Source organism: Amphichorda felina, assembly GCF_050947745.1.
Source record: "Amphichorda felina strain 45539 chromosome Unknown scaffold_8, whole genome shotgun sequence".
Taxonomy (NCBI): domain Eukaryota; kingdom Fungi; phylum Ascomycota; class Sordariomycetes; order Hypocreales; family Bionectriaceae; genus Amphichorda; species Amphichorda felina.
This window is the reverse complement of record NW_028145042.1, coordinates 1137857-1158532: the sequence shown is the minus strand read 5'-3', so window position 1 is coordinate 1158532 and position 20676 is coordinate 1137857. Positions and strand designations below refer to the sequence as shown.

The 20676-nt window shown below is 34.1% G+C and overlaps 2 protein-coding genes across 2 annotated transcripts; one reads left to right on the top strand and one right to left on the bottom strand.

The window, feature by feature from the left end:
* Positions 1-1835: 1835 nt before the first annotated feature.
* On the top strand, positions 1836-2453 carry RSM10 (mitochondrial 37S ribosomal protein uS10m; the record flags this gene model as incomplete). The annotated part of the gene is made up of 1 exon (XM_083197395.1): positions 1836-2453. The coding sequence occupies one exon, from the start codon at positions 1836-1838 to the stop codon at positions 2451-2453; it is 618 nt and encodes a 205-aa protein (XP_083046863.1).
* Positions 2454-6551: 4098 nt separating this feature from the next.
* PDR6 (armadillo-type protein) lies at positions 6552-6975 on the bottom strand (the record flags this gene model as incomplete). Its single annotated transcript, XM_083197394.1, has 2 exons — positions 6552-6582; positions 6719-6975. The coding sequence occupies 2 exons, from the start codon at positions 6973-6975 to the stop codon at positions 6552-6554; spliced, it is 288 nt and encodes a 95-aa protein (XP_083046862.1).
* Between the last annotated feature and the right edge of the window lie 13701 nt (positions 6976-20676).

The following is a 20676-nucleotide window of genomic DNA, read 5'->3' as shown; positions in this document are numbered from 1 at the left end:
TGTGGATCAGGTGAATCCCTCTCAGCAAGACGTCCAGCGTCAACCTCCGCTGCCTGAACCTAGGGAAAAGCTGTCTCTCAGGCAGCCACAAAAATCGACTGCATCAACAAAGGTAAGTTGTTATTTTATCAACACCGCGATGCTACATCGCGTCCGAGCCCTTCAGTGATGATAGCGAGCCGCTCTGCGGTACCGTGACACGTGGAAACGTCCGTTTTGGACATCGTCCTGTGGCCTCATGATCCTTTCTTTTTCATAGTTACTCTGATTGCCGTCGTATACACTACGCACGGCGAATTGGCACTTGCTCCACTCTCTATGCACAATATCAGATCTTGCTTTGCTGACACGATATCAGGAGGGTGCCGGGGCCAACTGGTTCAATCTCCCGAAGACCGAGTTAACGCCCGAACTGAAGCGAGACTGGCAAATATTGCGCATGCGGAACGTATTGGATCCGAAACACCAGAGGAAAACATTGAGGGCCAATCCTCCAGAATATTCTCAAGTTGGGGAGATAATTGCTGGGCCTACCGACTTCTACAGCGCAAGACTGACGCGCAAAGAGAGGAAACAAACACTATTTCAGGAGGCACTGAGTGAGCGGCACGACACTAAACTACGTGCAAAGTCCGCCGATATTCGACGAAATAAGACCAGCGGAAAGAAGGCTTTTTATCAAAGATTAGTATCACAGAGAAGGAAACAAAAAGGGTGAGCGGTGTGTTGCGTGAACCTCGTTCATGAGAATACAGAGCTTGCACCCACGATAACTGGCCTCCCGAACAAGCCAGTTAGCGAGAGCATCCGAATGCCCCCGGCCAAGGACGCAGCTTCGTGCAGCATGAGCCAAGCAAGGTTGCAGGCAGCTTCAAGTTCCAGTCCCTGAAGTCTCGCCAAACAAACCAACTTCGCTAGAATTCGGATCTAGTTGACTGTTTGGCTGATCCAGGCAACCTATCCATTAGCGTTTCGCAGGAGGTTCTTATCTGATTACCTTAACATTGTAGGCTCGGTTGAATGCCGAGATTTTTTTATTTTATTTTTTGAAACCCAGGACATAGCTGACCTGGACTGGATGGCTCTGAACTGGTACAATGTGGTTGATGACGCACCACGGAGAGTTCACACTGTAGTCAGTACAGATAAGTCTACAAATAGATGCCTAATACAAGTTGGGGAAGTCCGGTGGCAATCCCAGAGATAGTATCCATATCGTGACGAAGTGCTCCGTAGATAACATCACTCCGTATGTACACTAATTAGGGGTACTAGGTGACGCGGTAAAGTTCTTCCCAATACTAGTATCCGTACGTTCTTAGCTGTTACCCACCCACAAGAGGATACCAGTTTGGAAATCTTAATCCCACTCCGCCGTTCTGTAAACGCTCATCGGAACGTCTGCCTTAGGAAGACCATCCGTAAATAGAAATTCTATTACTTCATGCAGGTAATAGTACCGGTAGGTTGGCAGATTCATTTATGCGGGCTTACATAAGACAATGGTGTTCAGTGCCACTAAGGTATCGATGGTGTCCATGAAGCCCATTTTTTAGATCACGCCCTTTCCTCGTAGCCTGTCGACAAGAAGCGAGGCTAGGCTCGAAAGAAACAATCATCATGCATCGCCCAGTGATTAGGTCCTCGCCATGTCGCCAGGTATTTACTTTCTCGGCCTGTTGGTTCTCCTAATTACTAACAAGTTCAGTTCGCGCCATGGATTGGACGGCGGACAAAGGCTTCACTGTACGCCCGACTTCCAAAATCACGTCCTCGAGGCTGCTCAGGTGTGCCATGAACTCAGCTAATTTCGAAACAGCGCATCGCCATCTGATATGATTCCGAACGCGTTCTCCGAAGAAGACGCAAGCGAAAAATCTCTGCGTTACCCACGATCCGTGCAAGCACTTCACTTAAAGCCATTAAAACGTGAGGCCGAATACGGGATTCCTTCCTGCGACCTTCAGCTTCGATCGTTTAGCCTACAGCCTCTCGAGTTCTTTAGCGACTTCGCCCTACGAGCGGCTTATTACTTGGGGCTACCGGCTTCCGGCCCAGTGCCGCTACCTCGCATCACTCAGAGATGGACAGTACCCAGGAGTCATTTCATCTTCAAAAAGTCGCAAGAAAACTTCGAGCGCATCACGTTACGGCGTCTCATTCAGATCAAAGATGGGAATCCAGAGACAGTTCAATTGTGGCTGGCCTATCTGCGGAAGCACCAATACTATGGAGTGGGAATGAAGGCCAACATGTGGGATTTTAGCGAGGTCGGGGTGGGAAAGGCCATGGACGAGAGAATGAAAAACCATACGGCAGAAATGGACTCTACGTGGTCACAACTAGGCCAGACTGAGCCGATAGGGACAGCAGAAAAGGTGGAAGAACTTCTGAGCAGCCGCCGCTTCAAGGAGGCTGCTGGTCTGCGACAACGGCCAAACGTTACTGTATAATACTTTTGTGGGGGACGCTGTATTCTTTCAAACGCGCCCAGAGCGTCGCGTCTGCCCTCGGGTGACCTCGCTACGGGGAGACTGTACTATATTCTTAGGTTATGTATCCTAAATTGTACACAGCGTCATTACATACCCTTTAATATGACGGGCTTCCCAAAGTAGTTCGGTAATCGCTGGGCTGGCCGAAATTGTAGAAGAACCCCAAATGCTTAGTATTTCCCAGTACATACTTATTCCGGACAATAGAATGGCGTCGGAGGTAGTACACCAGCAACCCGGTATAGGTACCTATGCATGGCACAAGGTTACGAAAGTCAACACGCAAGGGGCGTCGCATCGCCGTCCCAATCTATTAACTGGTCAACATTCTCACTACCACCATCCGTACTAGATTGGACTGATGTCTCTAATTTAGCAATATAAGCAATTACCAGGGCGTGGAAGCTTTTGTGGCGCAATTCCTCCCCCCTGGCTCCCTCTCTTTCTCCTAAGGGGAAAAAAATGAACGGCCGACGTTGCAAGAAATTGCTTTTCAACTACCCACTACCACCACACACGCCTACTCACTCACTTCAACCACAGCCTGACCCTACCTACACATGGCTACTACAGCATGTACAGGCGCTGGACGCAGCCTGTCTCGAGTTATATTTTCTGGCATACAACCGACCGGGGTCCCTCACCTGGGGAACTACGCTGGCGCATTGCGACAATGGGTCAACCTCCAGAATCAAGAACCTAGCACAACAAAGCTCATTTACTCAATTGTCGACCTCCATGCTATCACGGCCCCCCAGTCCCCAGACCAACTCAGAAGATGGAGAAGAGAGGCGCTGGCCTCGCTGCTGGCCATTGGTATTGATCCAGACCGATGTATTCTGTTCCACCAGTCATCGGTTAGTCTCATCTCTTTGCTGGTTAGATTGGAAATCACTGAACACCTGCTTGGTCTCAGGTTCCCGCTCACTCGGAACTCATGTGGATCCTGAGCTGCACAGCGTCTGTAGGATACCTATCGCGGATGACACAATGGAAGGTAAATTGCCTCTAGTTCCCATTCATATAGTCTCTTTCGCATATTCTCCAAACGTGGGAATCCCTAAATCGCCAATTTGCTAACAGAAGCTGTTAGTCCAAGCTTAATCTCTCCTCCTCGACGACGCTCGAAGACAAGGGGGTTGGAGGCCAGCTTAAGCTAGGCCTCTTCTCCTACCCCGTTCTCCAAGCTGCGGATATCCTCGTTCATAGGTAGGCTGCATCCAGGGATGCATTCCACGTCGTATGCCAGTAACGTTGACCATAAGCCATCAGGGCAACTCATGTCCCGGTTGGCCATGACCAGCAACAACATCTCGAGTTCGCCCGCGAGTGTGCCACCAACTTCAACCATGCCTATGGGAAACACTTGGTGCATCCGGAGACACTTACTCGTACGTTTCTTCCCCGTGACACCCGTGACCCTGCTACCTATGGCGTTCGGCAAACTGACAGCACAAGCACCCGTTCATCGCGTTATGTCCCTAACCGATCCGACATCCAAGATGTCGAAGTCACATAAAATAGCGCGCTCGCGTATCATGATCACAGACTCTCCCCGGGACATCAAGAGCAAGATAAGCTCTGCTTTGACTGATTCAATTTTTGGCATTTCGTATGACAAGAACACAAGACCGGGCATATCGAACTTGCTAGACATCCTATCCATATTCGACACGGACGCTAGGAGTCCATCGCAGCTCGCCAACGATTACAGTGATCTCTCGCCGCGACAACTCAAGGAGATAGTATCAGATGCTGCGATATCGGGGTTAGACGGCATTCGAGATCGCTATTCCGAACTTTTGGGTTCTAACCAGAGCTACCTGGACAAGGTCGAGAGTGAAGGGGCCCGTAAAGCCTGCGAGAGCGCTGCTGAAACTATGGCTATAGTGAGAGGGGCTATGGGGATGGGAATGCCTTCAATCGCCTAAGCTCCCACTTCCCCATACAGAAACAAAACGATAGACCCTGGAAGTCCAATGCAAAGTGTGGAGCTAGGTTGTATCTCTCCCAGGAGCGAACCGAACACAGTTAAGCTTTGCGTCCGTGAACCCGTGCGAGCCCTACAGGCTACATGGCGTTGTCAAGCTATAGATGGATGTAGCGGAGGAAAGGGCACCGACTCAGGAGACATAGGCGAAGTTGGACCCTCTTGCCGTGAGCCAGAAATCTCGCACCACTTGATTGGTGGCTCGAGATCCGCGGAGACTATATAGCAGGGGTTCATTAGTAAACTCGAATAATAAGTGCAATCCGCCCAATGCGGCGACCATCTCCACTCGCATACCTGATTAACTTCTTAACGAAAAGTGACTTTTGATCTGGCGTGACCTTGGAACTGGGAAAGCTGGGATCATCCAGCCCAGACCAGAGCCAGTCCTTTGCCGAAGGGTAATGGGTGACAAGTTTCTTGATTGGCTCGCTCAACTTGTCAAGCTCGCTTCGGGACGCAGTGCCACCGATGTTTCTTGCTAGAGTCTGCCCTAATAGCGGCCCCAGTGTGTTCATCACATGGAGACTGCCTTCCTGGATCTCCGTCGCGCCATTCCTCAGGTTCATGAAAGCAGCCTAAAAATTATTAGCATAAGAACGCTAGTCTTGTAGCGACCCTACATTATTCCTTTCTTGGGACTATTCTCGTACCCAAAAGTCAGCTGAAGCAGCCTTAGGCAATGGCTCTTTCCCATCAAGGACTCTAAGCGTAAAAAGGAAGAGGAACTCTGCAGCCTCGAATGGTTGTAGTTGGAGAAGTGTTTGAGGGCTCTTAGCAACGAAGCGGGTGGATAGGTCAATTGCATTGTGAGTAAGCTCTGGGTCACTCTCGGGTTCTACCCGGCTCATTAGCTCAATCATATCAACCACCGGTTTGTAAATCCAACTTACCAGGAAGGTTGCGAATCAGTCCTACCACCCACAGCAGGATTTCAGAAAGAAGCGTTTGTCTTTCTGTGAGCTTCTCATGTTTCTCAACAGAACTAACGAAGGAACAGGCAGTACTAACGATGAGTCCTATCCTCGGAACGGGAACTCCATGCCTAGTCAAGTAGCGTGCTATATCCTTCGGCGGGAAAACGAAAGGGCCCGGCTCGTACTCCGAAAATCCTGTACGTAGGATACCACAGATAGCTTCTATTACCTCTCCGCTAGTAGGAAAAGCATTCTCAACTCGGAGGATGATATCAAAAATCCGGTCCTGTATCTCAGAGAGTCCAGTCTCGGCGCTGCCCCTCGGGCGAACCTTTCCTTCGATCTCGATCGGGGCTTCCGCCGGGGACTGAAATCCTCGACCGATAGACAAGAGACATCTGAGCGCTCTTATACCCATGTGAAGGGCGGGGGTTTCGACAGCTGCATCGTCCAAGCATCGTGAGCCAGGGGCGCACGGAAAGCCGGCCGTAAGGGGCGGAGACTCAGCCGATCCGATATACCACCTTAGATCCTCCTCGACGAAAGTCAAGATTCGGCTAAAGGCGCTGAGCCTTTGTGACTCGTCCGGTGACCCTTGCGCAACACACGATATTCCGCCGAGTATCTTTTCGTTAGACACGCAGTCAAGCTTTTGACTGACCATGAGTTTCTGGTATTCATCCAGAAATGCCCAGATTTCGGGGAACAAGTGGTGGCGACAAGAAGAGCATAGTCGACAAATGGATCTAGAGACCGGCGGTGCGAGGCCCGGCTCGCCTAACAAGCTGAAGAGCAAGTTTAGTGCCGGGGGTAGGAGTGTGACATTTCTTTCGAAAAACTCCGTATACTGCTCGATCAGTGAGACACAAGTCTGCCGTACGCGAGCGGGCATTTCAGACCGATTGGCCTGAAGCGTTGTGAATAGAGGAGAGGAAAAGACGGAACACAGAGCGACATCGCAACGAGTGTCTTCTTTGACACAATCGGAAAGCGATCCAACGCAGAATGTAGCAGCCTCCAAGCGTAACCACGAGGCTGTGGAGAGAGCTGATAAAAGTAGATCCGCAAAGGTGAAGATGAGTTGTGGACCAGCGAGGGCATACATGGACTGTAAGAGATCTGCGACTTCCTTTCTGGCATCGCTGAAGCTTACTCGGTCGCTCGTATCCCATTGGCTGAACTCTTCGAGAGAAGGAAAACATATCCTTTGCCACGCATGTGACACTGCTCGCATGGCAAACGATACAGCTGAGCCATGCCATGAGCCGGATGACACGTCCGCAGAATGCATTTCGTCAGTCAGAGTTTCGACATACGTCGACCAGAACTCAAGCGCGGGGATGAAGACCTTGTCTTCGACGGCAGGATACCCTCGAGCAGAAAGCAGCTCGCACATGCTCAGCAACAAGCCCCGGCTTTGCTCATCGTCACTTCGCATCAAACTCTCCACCTTAGCCTCCCCAAACCCCAATAAGAGCTGCCCGAATTGAAACGATTCAAACTCGACATCATCTTGGATGACCATCTGGTAGCGCTCCTGGGCCCAGGCGCTACTGAGGATATCCGCAAGCATTTTGTAGTGCTCTTCGGCGAGGAGAGAAGGGAAGTTTGTGAGAACGTCCGTTAGCAGTTCCATTATCGCCTCAACAGATGTATCCATTGATAGAGAATTGACGACAACTGTTAGAAGCGGTCGCAGCGCATCCGTGAAATGTCTGTCTCGGGAAGATACTTTTTGCGTAAACCAAATCCACGACTAAACGAGCAAGTCAGCCTTATTCCGTTTTAATTATGTGAAGGGAGTAAGAGACTCTCACCTGGAGACACCTGATGGAATCCTCGTGGATCTGGGGCTTCGTTACTTCTGAAGATAAGGCTCTCGTCATAACCGCCACGGCATCTGCCGTATTCCGGCGAAGAACATCATATAGCCCAATACTAGAAAATCATTAGCCAGATTAATAGGCCGAGAATCCGGTTCTCACTTCTTCTCCGAGTCAAGATCGAGCTTTGAAGCATCTTCCATCACATTTGCGACTACCCAGAGAATAGCTTCGAGTTCAGCTGGCCCGAGGGATGTTATGGATGAGCATAGTTCTTCGGGTTCCACAACCAACCCAGGATGACACGACTGCCTTGGACCAAGGCATGCTGCTAAGTGGCAGATGTAACGACCCCAGAGGGTATGAAAATGGACCAGAAATGTGGCTAGGGCGGAAGAAAGTTTCCGGGATACAAGGGGCGAGGTTCCCCTAAAGAAAGAGTCGATATACCAACCAATTAGGTTGAGTAAAAGCTCGATAGCATCGTCCTTGCTAAGCGAGGAACTGAACAAGATTAGTCCACTCCGACTTGGGTGCAGGTGTGGGCGCAGCGCGATTCTACTCACCTTTCAGTGTTCAGCTTGATAATTATTATCAAAGCTCCATGAAACTTGACCTTGTCATCAGGCCGGGCGAGTAGGTCTCGAGCTATAGACCATGCTCTCGGAGAACTCTGGAGCTTGGTCAGGGTCAACTGGGTCGCTGCGATGACTTCTGGTGTATTTGGCTCGTAAAGCGTAACAACCAACTAGGTAGGTTAGCGTCAGCAAGCCCAGCCGTTCGGGTGACTTCACAACAAATATTAGAATGGACACGCGGGTGACTGACAGCCTCGATCTGCTCGATGCTCAAGAGCGCGGGCTGCGCGTTCAACTCCATGCCTTTCCCGAGTCTCGCTAGCAGTCGCCAGGGAAGGGCACTGTAACAAGTGAGAGCGTCCACAGACTCGAGAAAGTGGATATAGTGGTCCTTTCTCGGTGTGCGAGGGATGCTCGTTCTCAGGCCTAGGTCAGTCTCAGATGTGGGCGGATGGGCAGCCCCTTTGTTGGACAGGTTGTTTCGAGACGCTCCCGGTAGTTATGGCTCACAATGCGAGGCTGGCCAATTCCAGTCGAATCAGGAAGAGTGGACGCAGACAGCTGTGATACGGTATACCTTGCGGGCCGGGTGGGGGGAGGCCGCTTCGGCGCAGAAGTCAACGGCTGTTGTTTCCGGTTATCCAAATCAGTGGTACATACCTGTACTTACCTACTACTATCAAGCTCGTGTCGAACCGCAGACAAGATTCACTTCAGTGGGGTGGGTGGCCTGAGTTGACTGGTGGGTGCACACAACTAGCAAGAAAATATCATGCCTAGGGTTTTAGAGTATGAAATCTTGGGCCTTGTATGAATCGTCGAACGAGCGGATGATTGACGTGTTTTCTTTCGGGATGATCGCAGCATGAACACCCATGAACACTTCATCAAGCGGGGGTGAACATGGCCGTGTCGTCAGCAGCGCGTCGAGAGTTTAGTGATGGGTAAAATCTTGTACCCCACCGTACTACCTAGTATTATTCGTACCAGTCTCGTCGCGCCCTCGTGTCGATCTGGATCATTCACCTGATAATAACCCGCTCACTGCGAATACTCGTACTAATACTAGGTAGTAGTGGTACTGTTAAATCCCTTTTCCTATAATGAAAAGCTCCGAGCAATTCCCACCACCCGTTATCTCAGCTACTACTATGAGCAGTACCTATAGGTATTTACGTACTCATAGTGCTAGGCACCTAGCACCTTACTAGTAGTACCCAGTAATACTTACCAGAGTTATTTGCTGGTACTACGTGCAAATATTGATCTCTCGTGCGTCGCGTACGTATACTAGGTACTAGGTAGTAGTTAATCGTATATAGTACGGAGATATTAGTTTTATATAAAGCCTACCTATAACGCATCCCTTATAATATAATATAATATAACTTTTCTTCTTTAAATATGATTTTCTTTATAACGATAACCCTAGTAAATCCTAAGCTATAATATAATCTATATAATATCTAATTAAAAGAGAATATATATAAGGAAAGTATTATTTTATATTATTATTATAGATAAATAATAATATATAGATATAACGTAAAGATATAATACTAAGGTATAACGCTATAAATAATATTATAGCTAAACCCTTAGGTAAATTAAAGGGAGAATAATTATAATTAATATTATCTATTAGATTAATATAATTTATTAGATTTATTATATTAATTAATAGTAATTTTATTTAAGGCTTAGGCTTATTATATCCCTTATTACTATAAGATAACCTTAACTTTAGGTTATAACTAGTTAAATACTTACCTTAAGCTAAATACTATAACCTAATAATTTACCTAACTAATATCTTAATATATAAAGTTAATAGCTTTTATTTTTAAATCTAGATATCTTTTATTATATAAAATAATATTAGCTATAAATATATTTTTTATTAGATCTATTAATCTTTAGATTATATAATACTTAATATTTTAGCTTATAATTTATTATAATAAAAAAAGTATATATAATTATATAGGATAGGTTATATAGGTTAAATAATATTATAGCCTAAGTATATAAGAGATAAAGAATTAATTAATTAATTAATTAATAATATTATATTTAATCTATTTATTTATAAAGCGGATCTTAATTAGCTTTATTAGCTAGATCTAAGGATCTATTTAGATTACTTATATTAACTAATAATAATTCTACTTAAGGCTTAGACTTATATTATCCCTCGTAAGAATAGATAACCTCCTAAGATATATTTATCTTAATATATTATCGCCTAATTTATTTAACCCGCTTAACCTAATTAACCTTATTAATACTATTTACTTTTATTTAAGTTTATAAAATTATTAACTCTAATATTTAAATCTAGATATCTCTTAGTATTTAAGGTAACTAGATATAAATATACTTAAGCTATTAAAGTAATTAACTTATAAATCGCTAATTAGCTTATTACTTAGCTTATTACTATTAATTAACTAATTAAGATATTTTTAATTAATTAGGCTAAATATAAAAAGGTTTTTAATATATTCTTATATTAATAAAGGATTAATATAATTTATCTATAGATATCGATAGCTTTTATTATATTAATATTATTAATATTTATATAAATAATAAATATAAATACCCCTTTAAATTAGATTAATTAATATTTTCCTATTTAAATATATTTAATAAGATTCTTTAACTTAGATTAATCGGTTAATCTAAACCTAATCTATAACTTATTATTATAACTAATATAAAAAGAGAATATATATTAGCTTTTATATACCTTCCCTCTTAACTAAGAACCTTTTTACCTAATATTAAGTAATATAATCTAAGGTATAATCTAGATTAATCTTATCTCCTTAATAACTTTAATTCTTTCTATTAATTATTTTATTTTAATAGATAATAATATATTTACTAGGAATAAAAAAGGTATTTTAAGTATTAATAGGTAATTAGGTTAAGCTAATTTAAACCTTTTATTATTAAATAGATAAATCTAAACCTTTTTTTTAATATATTTTTTTTAAAATTTACCTAAGCCTTTTAAGCTTTTTATCTTAATAATTTAATCTATTTAATTAAAAATAACTCTTATATATTATTAAATTATTATATTTAAAATAATTAATAACCCTAAAAAACCTTAGATCTTAATTATAGATAAGATCTTAACCTATTTTATTAAATAGATTATTTAAACTATAATAAAGTAATTAAAAGCTTAAGCTTAAGTTACCTTATTAATAACCTTTAATAAAATAACTTTAATAGCCTTAATAGGTTAAGCCTTAAACTTCTTTAATAAGTAATTTTATAACTTATTTAAAGTTATTAAATTAATCCTTTAATAAATAATAACCTATAATATATAAGATAATATTAATAGCTATAATAGATCTATCTATAATAATTAGAAGTTTATTTAGATTAGGTTTTTTAACCTAGATAAAGATAATAATCTTATTAAAATAAGTATTAGAGATATTAAAGCTATAGATATTACTTAGATAAATATTAACCTTTTTATTAATAATATTAATAATAATAATATTAGCCCTTAGAGGGATAAATAGATATATATTAATATAGGCTAGCTTCTTTATAATAAAGCTTAAACCTAATAAATTAATTTATATACCTAGCCTAAGAGATAGCTTTACTAATAAATTATCGATAACCTTAAAGCTACCTTATTTTAATACTTCTAAGTTAATAAAATCTAAATAAATAATTTATTTAATAAGATTAAATATACTAAGAATAATTATTAGATTAATATCGATATATTCTAATAGGTATCTTAATATATCTAGCTAATTAAAGTAATAGGGTTTAATAACGCTAAATAATAGATAATATAACTATATATCTAGATTAATTTTATCCTTTAATAATTTATTTTAAAACTAATTATAAATATAAGTTTTATTAATTAATTTATTTACCTTAAGGAAAAATAGATAATAAGAATTAATATATTAAAAATAATAAGATTATCTAAGCCTTTTTATTTATTTAATATATAGCTATTATAGAAAAAATATAAGGAGTTTATACCTTTAATATCTAAGATAATTAGTTATTATCTTAATATTATTAATAATCTTAATTACCTAATATTTAATATAATAATAATATTTAATTAATCTAATATATTTTATATATCTAATTAATATAATAATAATAGATATAATAATAGATATAATAATAATAGATAAAATAGATTAAATTAGATTTAAGGTAGATATAAATAAAATACTTTATATAATAAATAAAATAATAATAAATATATCTATTAAGGTAGATTTAGCTAAGGTTAATATAATAATAAAAGGTATAAAATCTTTAACTAAGATTAAAGTAATAGATCTTTAAGATATAGCTTATATAACCTATAGGGGGATCGATATATATTTTAATTAAGTAAAATATATAACTAATATAAATAATATAGATAATTATATTATTAATATTATTATTAGGTATTATCTAATAGAAATATATTTTTAGCTAATAAATAAGATAATAAAATCTTAGTAAAATATAATATTAATAATATTAATAATTTTAAAGCTTAGCTAAAATAAGATAACTATTAATATATTAATAATATTAAGATTATAAATAATAAGGAGGAATAATATAAATTAGCTACTTCTAAGAATATTATTAGTATTTATTTATTAGGTATAAAAGTATTATTTATTATAAAGCCTTTAATTATATAAATAGATAGATAAATTATTAATATAAGTAATCCGAATAAACCCTTAGATCCGGCTAATAAAGCCGGTTAAGATCTATCCTACGATAAATAGATTAAATATATTATTATTAATTAACTAACTAATTCTTTATCTCTTATATACCTAGGCTATAATATTATCTAACCTATATAACCTATGCTACGTAACTATATATACCTCCTTTATCGTAATAAAAACGAATTATCGAAGGGTAGGGTTAATCCGGGTATATAGCTATACTATCTATTATTTAGCGTTATTAAACCCCGCTACTTTAATTAGCTAGATATACTAAGATACCTATTAGAATATATTAATATTAATCTAGTAATTATTCTTAGTATATTTAGCCTTATTAAATAGGTTATTTACCTAGACCTTATTAACTTAAAAGTATAGGAGGAGGGTAGCTTTAAAGTTATCGATAGTCTATTAGTAAAGCTATCTCTTAGCCTAGGTATATAGATTAATCTACTAGATTTAAGCTTTACTACGAAGAAGCTAGCCTATATTAATATATATCTATTTATCCCTCTAGGGGCTAGTATTATTATTATTAATACTATTAATAAAAAAGTTAATATTTATCTAAGTAATATCTATAGCTTTAATATCTCTAATACCTATTCTAATAAAGCTATTATCTTTATCTAGGTTAAAAAACCTAATCTAAGCGAGTTTCTAATTATTATAGATAGATCTATTATAGTTATTAGCGTTATCTTATATATTATAGGCTATTATCTATTAAGGGATTAATCTAATAGCTTTAAATAAGTTATAAAATTATTTATTAGAGAAGTTAAAGGCTTAACCTATTAAGGCTACTAAGGTTACTTTATTAGGGGTTATTAATAAGGTAGCTTAAGCTTAAGCTTTTAATTACTTTATTATAATTTAAGTAATCTATTTAATAAGGTAGGTTAAGATCTTATTTATAACTAGGATCTAAGGTTCCTTAGGGTTATTAGTTATTCTAAATATAATAACTTAATAATATATAGGAGCTATTTTTAGTTAAATAGATTAAACTATTAGGATAAAAGGCTTAAGAGGCTTAGGTAAGTTTTAAAGAAAAGGTATTAAAGAGAGGGTTTAGATTTATCTATTTAATAATAGGAGGTTTAAAGTAGCTTAGCCTAACCGCTTACTAATACTTAAAATACCTTCTTTATTCCTAATAAATATATTATTATCTATTAAGGCGAGGCGATTAATAAAAGGAATTAGGGTTATTAGGGAGGTAAGATTAGTCTAGATTATACCTTAGATTATATTACCTAATACTAGGTAAGAAGGTTCTTAGTTAAAAGGGAAGGTATATAGGAGCTAGTATATATTTTTTTTTTATATTAATTATAATAGTAAGTTATAGATTAGGTTTAGATTAACTAATTAGTTTAGGTTAGAGAATCTTATCGAATATATTTAGGTAAAAAGGAGCTAATTAATCTAGTTTAAAGGGGTATTTATATTTATCGTTTATATAAGTATTAGTAATATTAATATAATAAAAGCTATTAATATCTATAGATAAGTTATATTAATCTTTTATCGATATAAAAATATATTAAAAACCCTCTTATATTTAGCCTAATCGATTAGGAATATCTTAATTAGTTAATTAGTAATAATAGGCTAGGTAATAAGCTAGTTAATAATCTATAAATTAATTACTCTGATAGCTTAAATATATTTATATCTAGTTACCTTAAATACTAAGAGATATCTAGATTTAAATATTAAAGCTAATAACTCTATAAACTTAAATAAAGGTAGGTAATATTAATAGGGTTAATTAGGTTAAGTAAGTTAGATAGATTAGGCGATAATATATTAAGATAAGTATATCCTAGGAGGTTATCTTATTTTTACGAGGGATAATATAAGTCTAAGCCTTAGGTAGAATTACTATTAGTTAATATAAGTAATCTAAATAAACCCTTAGATCTAGCTAATAAAGCCGGTTAAGATTTATCTTATAATAAATAGATTAAATATATTATTATTAATTAACTAATTAATTCTTTATCTCTTATATACCTAGGCTATAATATTATCTAACCTATATAACCTACGCTATATAATTATATATACCTCCTTTATTATAATAATTATATATCTTAAATATTATTATTAATTTATATAAAAAACTTACCTTATAGCGTATATTATATCTAATAATTATAGATTATTAAAATAATTTACTTAGGGTTAAAGAATCTTAATTAGATAACTTAACCTAAATAATAATTATAAGCTTAAAACCGATATAAGTATTTAAAATAATCGATAAAATAATAAAGGTTATTAAAATAAAAGTAATAATAAGAATTTATCTAATAATAAAAATAAGGTAGATACCTTTAATATATAATATTATATCTATTATTATATTAAGCCTAATTAATAGGTAATATAGAATATTTTAGATAAAGTAAATATCCTTAATCGATTAGATATATATAGGTTAACCTATATTTTCTAAAAAGGCTAAGTTATTAAGTATTATAATAAAGGAGGCGCCTATAGTTATATAGTATAGGTTATATAGGTTAGATAATATTATAGCCTAGGTATATAAGAGATAAAGAATTAATTAGTTAATTAATAATAATATATTTAATCTATTTATTATAAGATAGATCTTAACCGGCTTTATTAGCTAGATCTAAGGGTTTATTTAGATTACTTATATTAACTAATAATAATTCTACCTAAGGCTTAGACCTATATTATCCCTTATAAAAATAAGATAACCTCCTAGGATATACTTATCCTAATATACTATTACCCGGTCTATCTAACCCGCTTAACCTAACTAACCTTATCGATACTATTTACCCTTATTTAAGTTTATAAAGTTATTAGCTCTAATATTTAAATCTAGATATCTCTTAGTATTTAAGGTAACTAGATATAAATATACTTAAGCTATTAGAGTAATCGACTTATAGATTATTAACTAGCTTATTACTTAGCTTATTATTACTAATTAATTAATTAAGATATTTTTAGTCGATTAGGCTAAATATAAGAGGGTTTTTAATATATTCTTATATCGATAAAAGATTAATATAACTTATCTATAGATATCGATAACCTTTATTATATTAGTATTACTAACGCTTATATAAACGATAAATATAAATACCCCTCTAAATTAGATTAATTAGCTCCTTTTTACCTAAATATATTCGATAAGATTCTTTAACTTAGATTAATTAGTTAATCTAAACCTAATCTATAACTTATTATTATAACTAATATAAAAGGAGAATATATATTAGCTCCTATATATCTTCCCTTCTAACTAAGAACCTTTTTACCTAATACTAAGTAATATAATCTAAGGTATAATCTAGACTAATCTTACCTCCCTAATAACCTTAATTCTTTCTATTAATCGCTTTACCTTAATAGATAATAATATATTTATTAGGAATAAAAAAGGTATTCTAGGTATTAGTAAACGGTTAAGCTAAGCCGCTTTAAACCTCTTATTATTAAATAGATAAATCTAAACCTTCTCTCTAATACCCTTTTTTTAAAACTTACCTAAACCTCCTAAGCCTTTTATCTTAATAATTTAATCTATTTAACTAAAAATAGCTCCTATATATTATTAAATTATTACGTTTAGAATAACTAATAACCCTAAGGAACCTTAGATCCTAGTTATAGATAAGATCTTAACCTACTTTATTAAGTAGATTATTTAAACTATAATAAAGTAATTAAAAGCTTAAGCTTAAGCTACCTTATTAATAACCCCTAATAAAATAGCTTTAATAGCCTTAATAGGTTAAGCCTTTAACTTCTCTAATAGGTAATTTTATAACCTATTTAAAGCTATTAGACTAATCCCTTAATAGATAATAGCCTATAATATATAAGATAACGCTAATAGCTATAATAGATCTATCTATAATAATTAGAAACTCGCTTAGATTAGGTTTTTTAACCTAGATAAAGATAATGGTTTTATTAGAATAGGTATTAAAGATACTAAAGCTATAGATATTACTTAGATAAATATTAACCTTTTTATCGATAATATTAATAATAATAATACTAGCCCCTAGAGGGATAAATAGATATATACTAATATAGGCTAGCTTTTTTATAATAAAGCTTAAACCTAGTAGATTAATCTATATACCTAGGCTAAGAGATAGCTCTACTAGTAGATTATCGATAACCTTAAAGCTACCTTCTTCTTATATTTCTAAGTTAATAAGGTCTAGGTAAATAACTTACTTAATAAAGCTAAATATACTAAGAATAATTACTAGATTAGTATCGATATATTCTAATAGGTATCTTAGTATATCTAGCTAATTAAAATAATAGGGTTTAATAACGCTAAATAATAGATAATATAGCTATATACCTAGATTAACTTTACCTTTCGATAATTTATTCTAAAACTAATTATAGATATAGGTCTTACTAATTAATTTACCTACCTTAAGGAGAAGTAGATAATAAGAACCGATATATTAAAAGTAATAGGATTATCTAAGCCCTCTTATTTATTTAATATATAGCTATTATAGAAAAAATATAAAGAGTTTATACCCCTAATACCTAAGATAATCGGTTATTATCTTAACGCCGCTAATAATCCTAACTACCTAGTATTTAATACGATAATAGTATCTAATTAATCCGACGCGTTTTATATATCTAATTAGTATAATAGTAATAAACGCGATGATAGGTATAACGGTAATAGATAAGATAGATCGAACTAGACTTAAGGCGGATATAGATAAAGCGCCTCGCGTAATAAATAAAATAATAATAGATATATCTATTAAGGCGGATTCGGCTAAGGCTAGTATAATAATAAAAGGTATAAAACCTTCGGCTAAGATTAAGGTAATAGATCTTTAGGATATAGCTTATATAGCCTATAGGGGGATCGATATATATTCTAAGTAGATAAAGTATATAACTAACGCGGATAATATAGATAACTATATTATTAGTATTATTACTAGGTATTATCTAGTAGAAATATATTCCTAGCCGATAAATAAGATAATAAGGTCTTAGTAAAATATAATACCGATAATACTAATAATTTTAAGGCTTAGCTAGAATAAGATAGCTATTAACGTATTAATAATATCGAGATTATAGATAACGAGGAGGAATAATATAAATTAGCTACTTCTAAGAATACTATTACTAATATTTACCTACTAAGCGTAGAAGTATTACTTACTATAAAGCCTTTAATTATATAAATAGATAAATAAATTATATATCTTAAGTATTATTATTAGTTTAGGTAAAGAACTTACCTTATAATATATATTATATCTAATAGCTATAGATTACTAAAATAGCCTACTTAAGGCCGAAGAATCTTAATTAGATAACCTAAACTAAACGATAACTATAAGCTTAAAACTAATATAGGTATCTAAAACGATTAATAAAGTAATAGAGGTTATTAGGATAAAAGTAATAATAAGAATTTATCCGATAATAAGGATAAGGTAAATACCCTCGATATATAATATTATACCTATTATTATATTAAGCCTAATTAATAGGAGATATAGAATATTCTAGATAAGGTAGATATCCTTAATCGATTAGATATATATAGGTTAGCCTATACTTTCTAGGAAAGCTAAGTTATTAAGGTATAATAATTATTAGGATTATTAATAGGAAGATATTTATATACTTAGATTTAGCTCTAATTTAATCTAAATAATAAGGCTATATCTATAGTTATCGATTTAGGCTATTTAGATATTATTATTAATAAATAATAGGTTTATAGATACTCGCTAAATATAAGGTTCTTCGAGGTAGATTAACCTAAGATTATAAATATAATCGATAGATAAATTATAGTAATAAGGAAGGTTTAGTTCGATTTCTATATAAAAGGTATTATAGATCGATAAAAGGTATATACCTACTTTATAGTTAAAGCTTAGGTTTTTCTATACCTTAGGCTTAATATACTCTTAGGTATATCCTTTTTTACCGAATATAAGATCGATCTACTTATATTATAGAGATAATTTATTATCTACGGCGTTTAATATATAAAGATCCTATTTACCTAATAACTAAAAAGAAAACTATTTAGCGAAATAATATTTATAGTATATAATATAATAATTCTATTATATATAATCGAATATATCTAAGTATATTATAGTAATCTACCGATATACGATAATTACTTTACTTAATAACTCTATTACTTTAAGGCTAAATATCTTCTTATACTCGATTATTTAACTAACTATAATATACCTAGAATAAGCTAAGGATAAGGATAGATTATAGTAGCTAACGATATAGATAAGCTAATATAATTTAGCTAGAGGTAGTATATAGGCTACGTCGAAAACCTATACGCTAATAGTTATTATATAGTTAGATAGAACTAGGCTATAGCGGTAAAAGTAGCCTCTAACCCCTTAGGCGATAAGATAGATTTAATAGATAATATTTAGGCGTTATTATTTAATAACTAGGATTAATTAGAGGAATTATATACCTTATTTAGATTAGTAATTAGGTTAATAAAATATAAAAAATAATCTCTTATTAAGCCTAATAGCCTAGATAAGATTATTATAGATAGCGGCGTATATATCTATACCGCTAATTAATCTTAGGCTTAGATAATAAAATAGATCCTTAACTTATACGATATATAAAGAGACTAAGGTATTATCCCTATAAACGAAGAAGATAAGATATATATAGATTTAATCGAAGGATAATAAAACTAATAATTAGCCGCTAAAACTTACCCGCTTAATATCTAAAACCGATAATTCCTTAACGAAATATACGAGGCCTTATATTATTAAGGGAAGATAAGATAGATACGATAGCCGATTCTATTTATATATCTTATCTTCGTAGTCTAGCGAACTATCGATAGATAATATAAGGGCTATATAGTAATTAACCTTAGATAGCTTAATAAGATCGTTATATTAGATATCTATCCTATACTATTATAATAAGAGATAATCGCTAGTTTAAGAGGGAAATAGTTTATAACTATATTTAATATATCTACCTTTTTCTATTAATTACTAGTATATAAGGAATATAAAAACTATATAATTATAATTAATATATAAGGATTAGAAGTATTATATATCGCTATTATAGGCTTCTAGAATAGCCTATCCTTCGTATAACGCTTTATAGATTAACGATTATACCTATATAGATACTTCGTATAAGCTTATATCGATAATATCGTAATCTTTAATAATATATTTAAGGAATATTACTTTTATCTTAAAACTATCTTTAGTCTATTTAAATCTATCTAATTAATATTATCTTTAAAGAAATTATTTATAAACTATCTTTTAATAAGATTACTTAGATTTAAGGTTAATACGCTAGGTATATCTATAATATAAGATAAGATAAAAGCTATCGTAAAAATTTAAATACCTATAATACTAGCCTATCTTAAAACTTACCTAAGGATAGCTATATTCCTCTAAACCTTTATCTTATTTTTCTAATAGAAGGTAAAACCCCTAGAATAAAAAAAGATAAGCCTTTTTATATAGATAAGGAAAGATAATAACGTTATCTAAAATATTAATAAATTTATATAAACTACTAGGGTCTTAAAAGTAATATTCTAATTAACTAATTAGGAATAAAAGAGTTTTAAGATTTTATAATATTATCTAACCTATAAGATATTACTATATTATTATAATCTATCGAGATAACTATTCCTTAAGCTAGACGCGAGTAGCCGAGGAATAAGCCTATTTATCTTTTATCTAGATAATAATAAATAAGATAGATTAATAATTCCGATAAAATCGATTTAATTAATCTTATTCTTTAGCTAATTATTATCCCTAGCGGAAAGATAATATAAACCTATAAAACTAGAGGTAGTATACTTAATATAAACTATAAAGAGACTATATATAATAATTTAATTATATATAAAGCTATTAGTTATATTAACCGATTATATAATAATATATAATATAATATAATATACGAGTATATCTATATCGGATCTTATAAAAGCTAACTATAGGCTAATAGTAATATTAATATACCTTAGCTAGTTTTAGCTAGATATATAATATATACTAGGTAAGATAAACCTAATACCTAA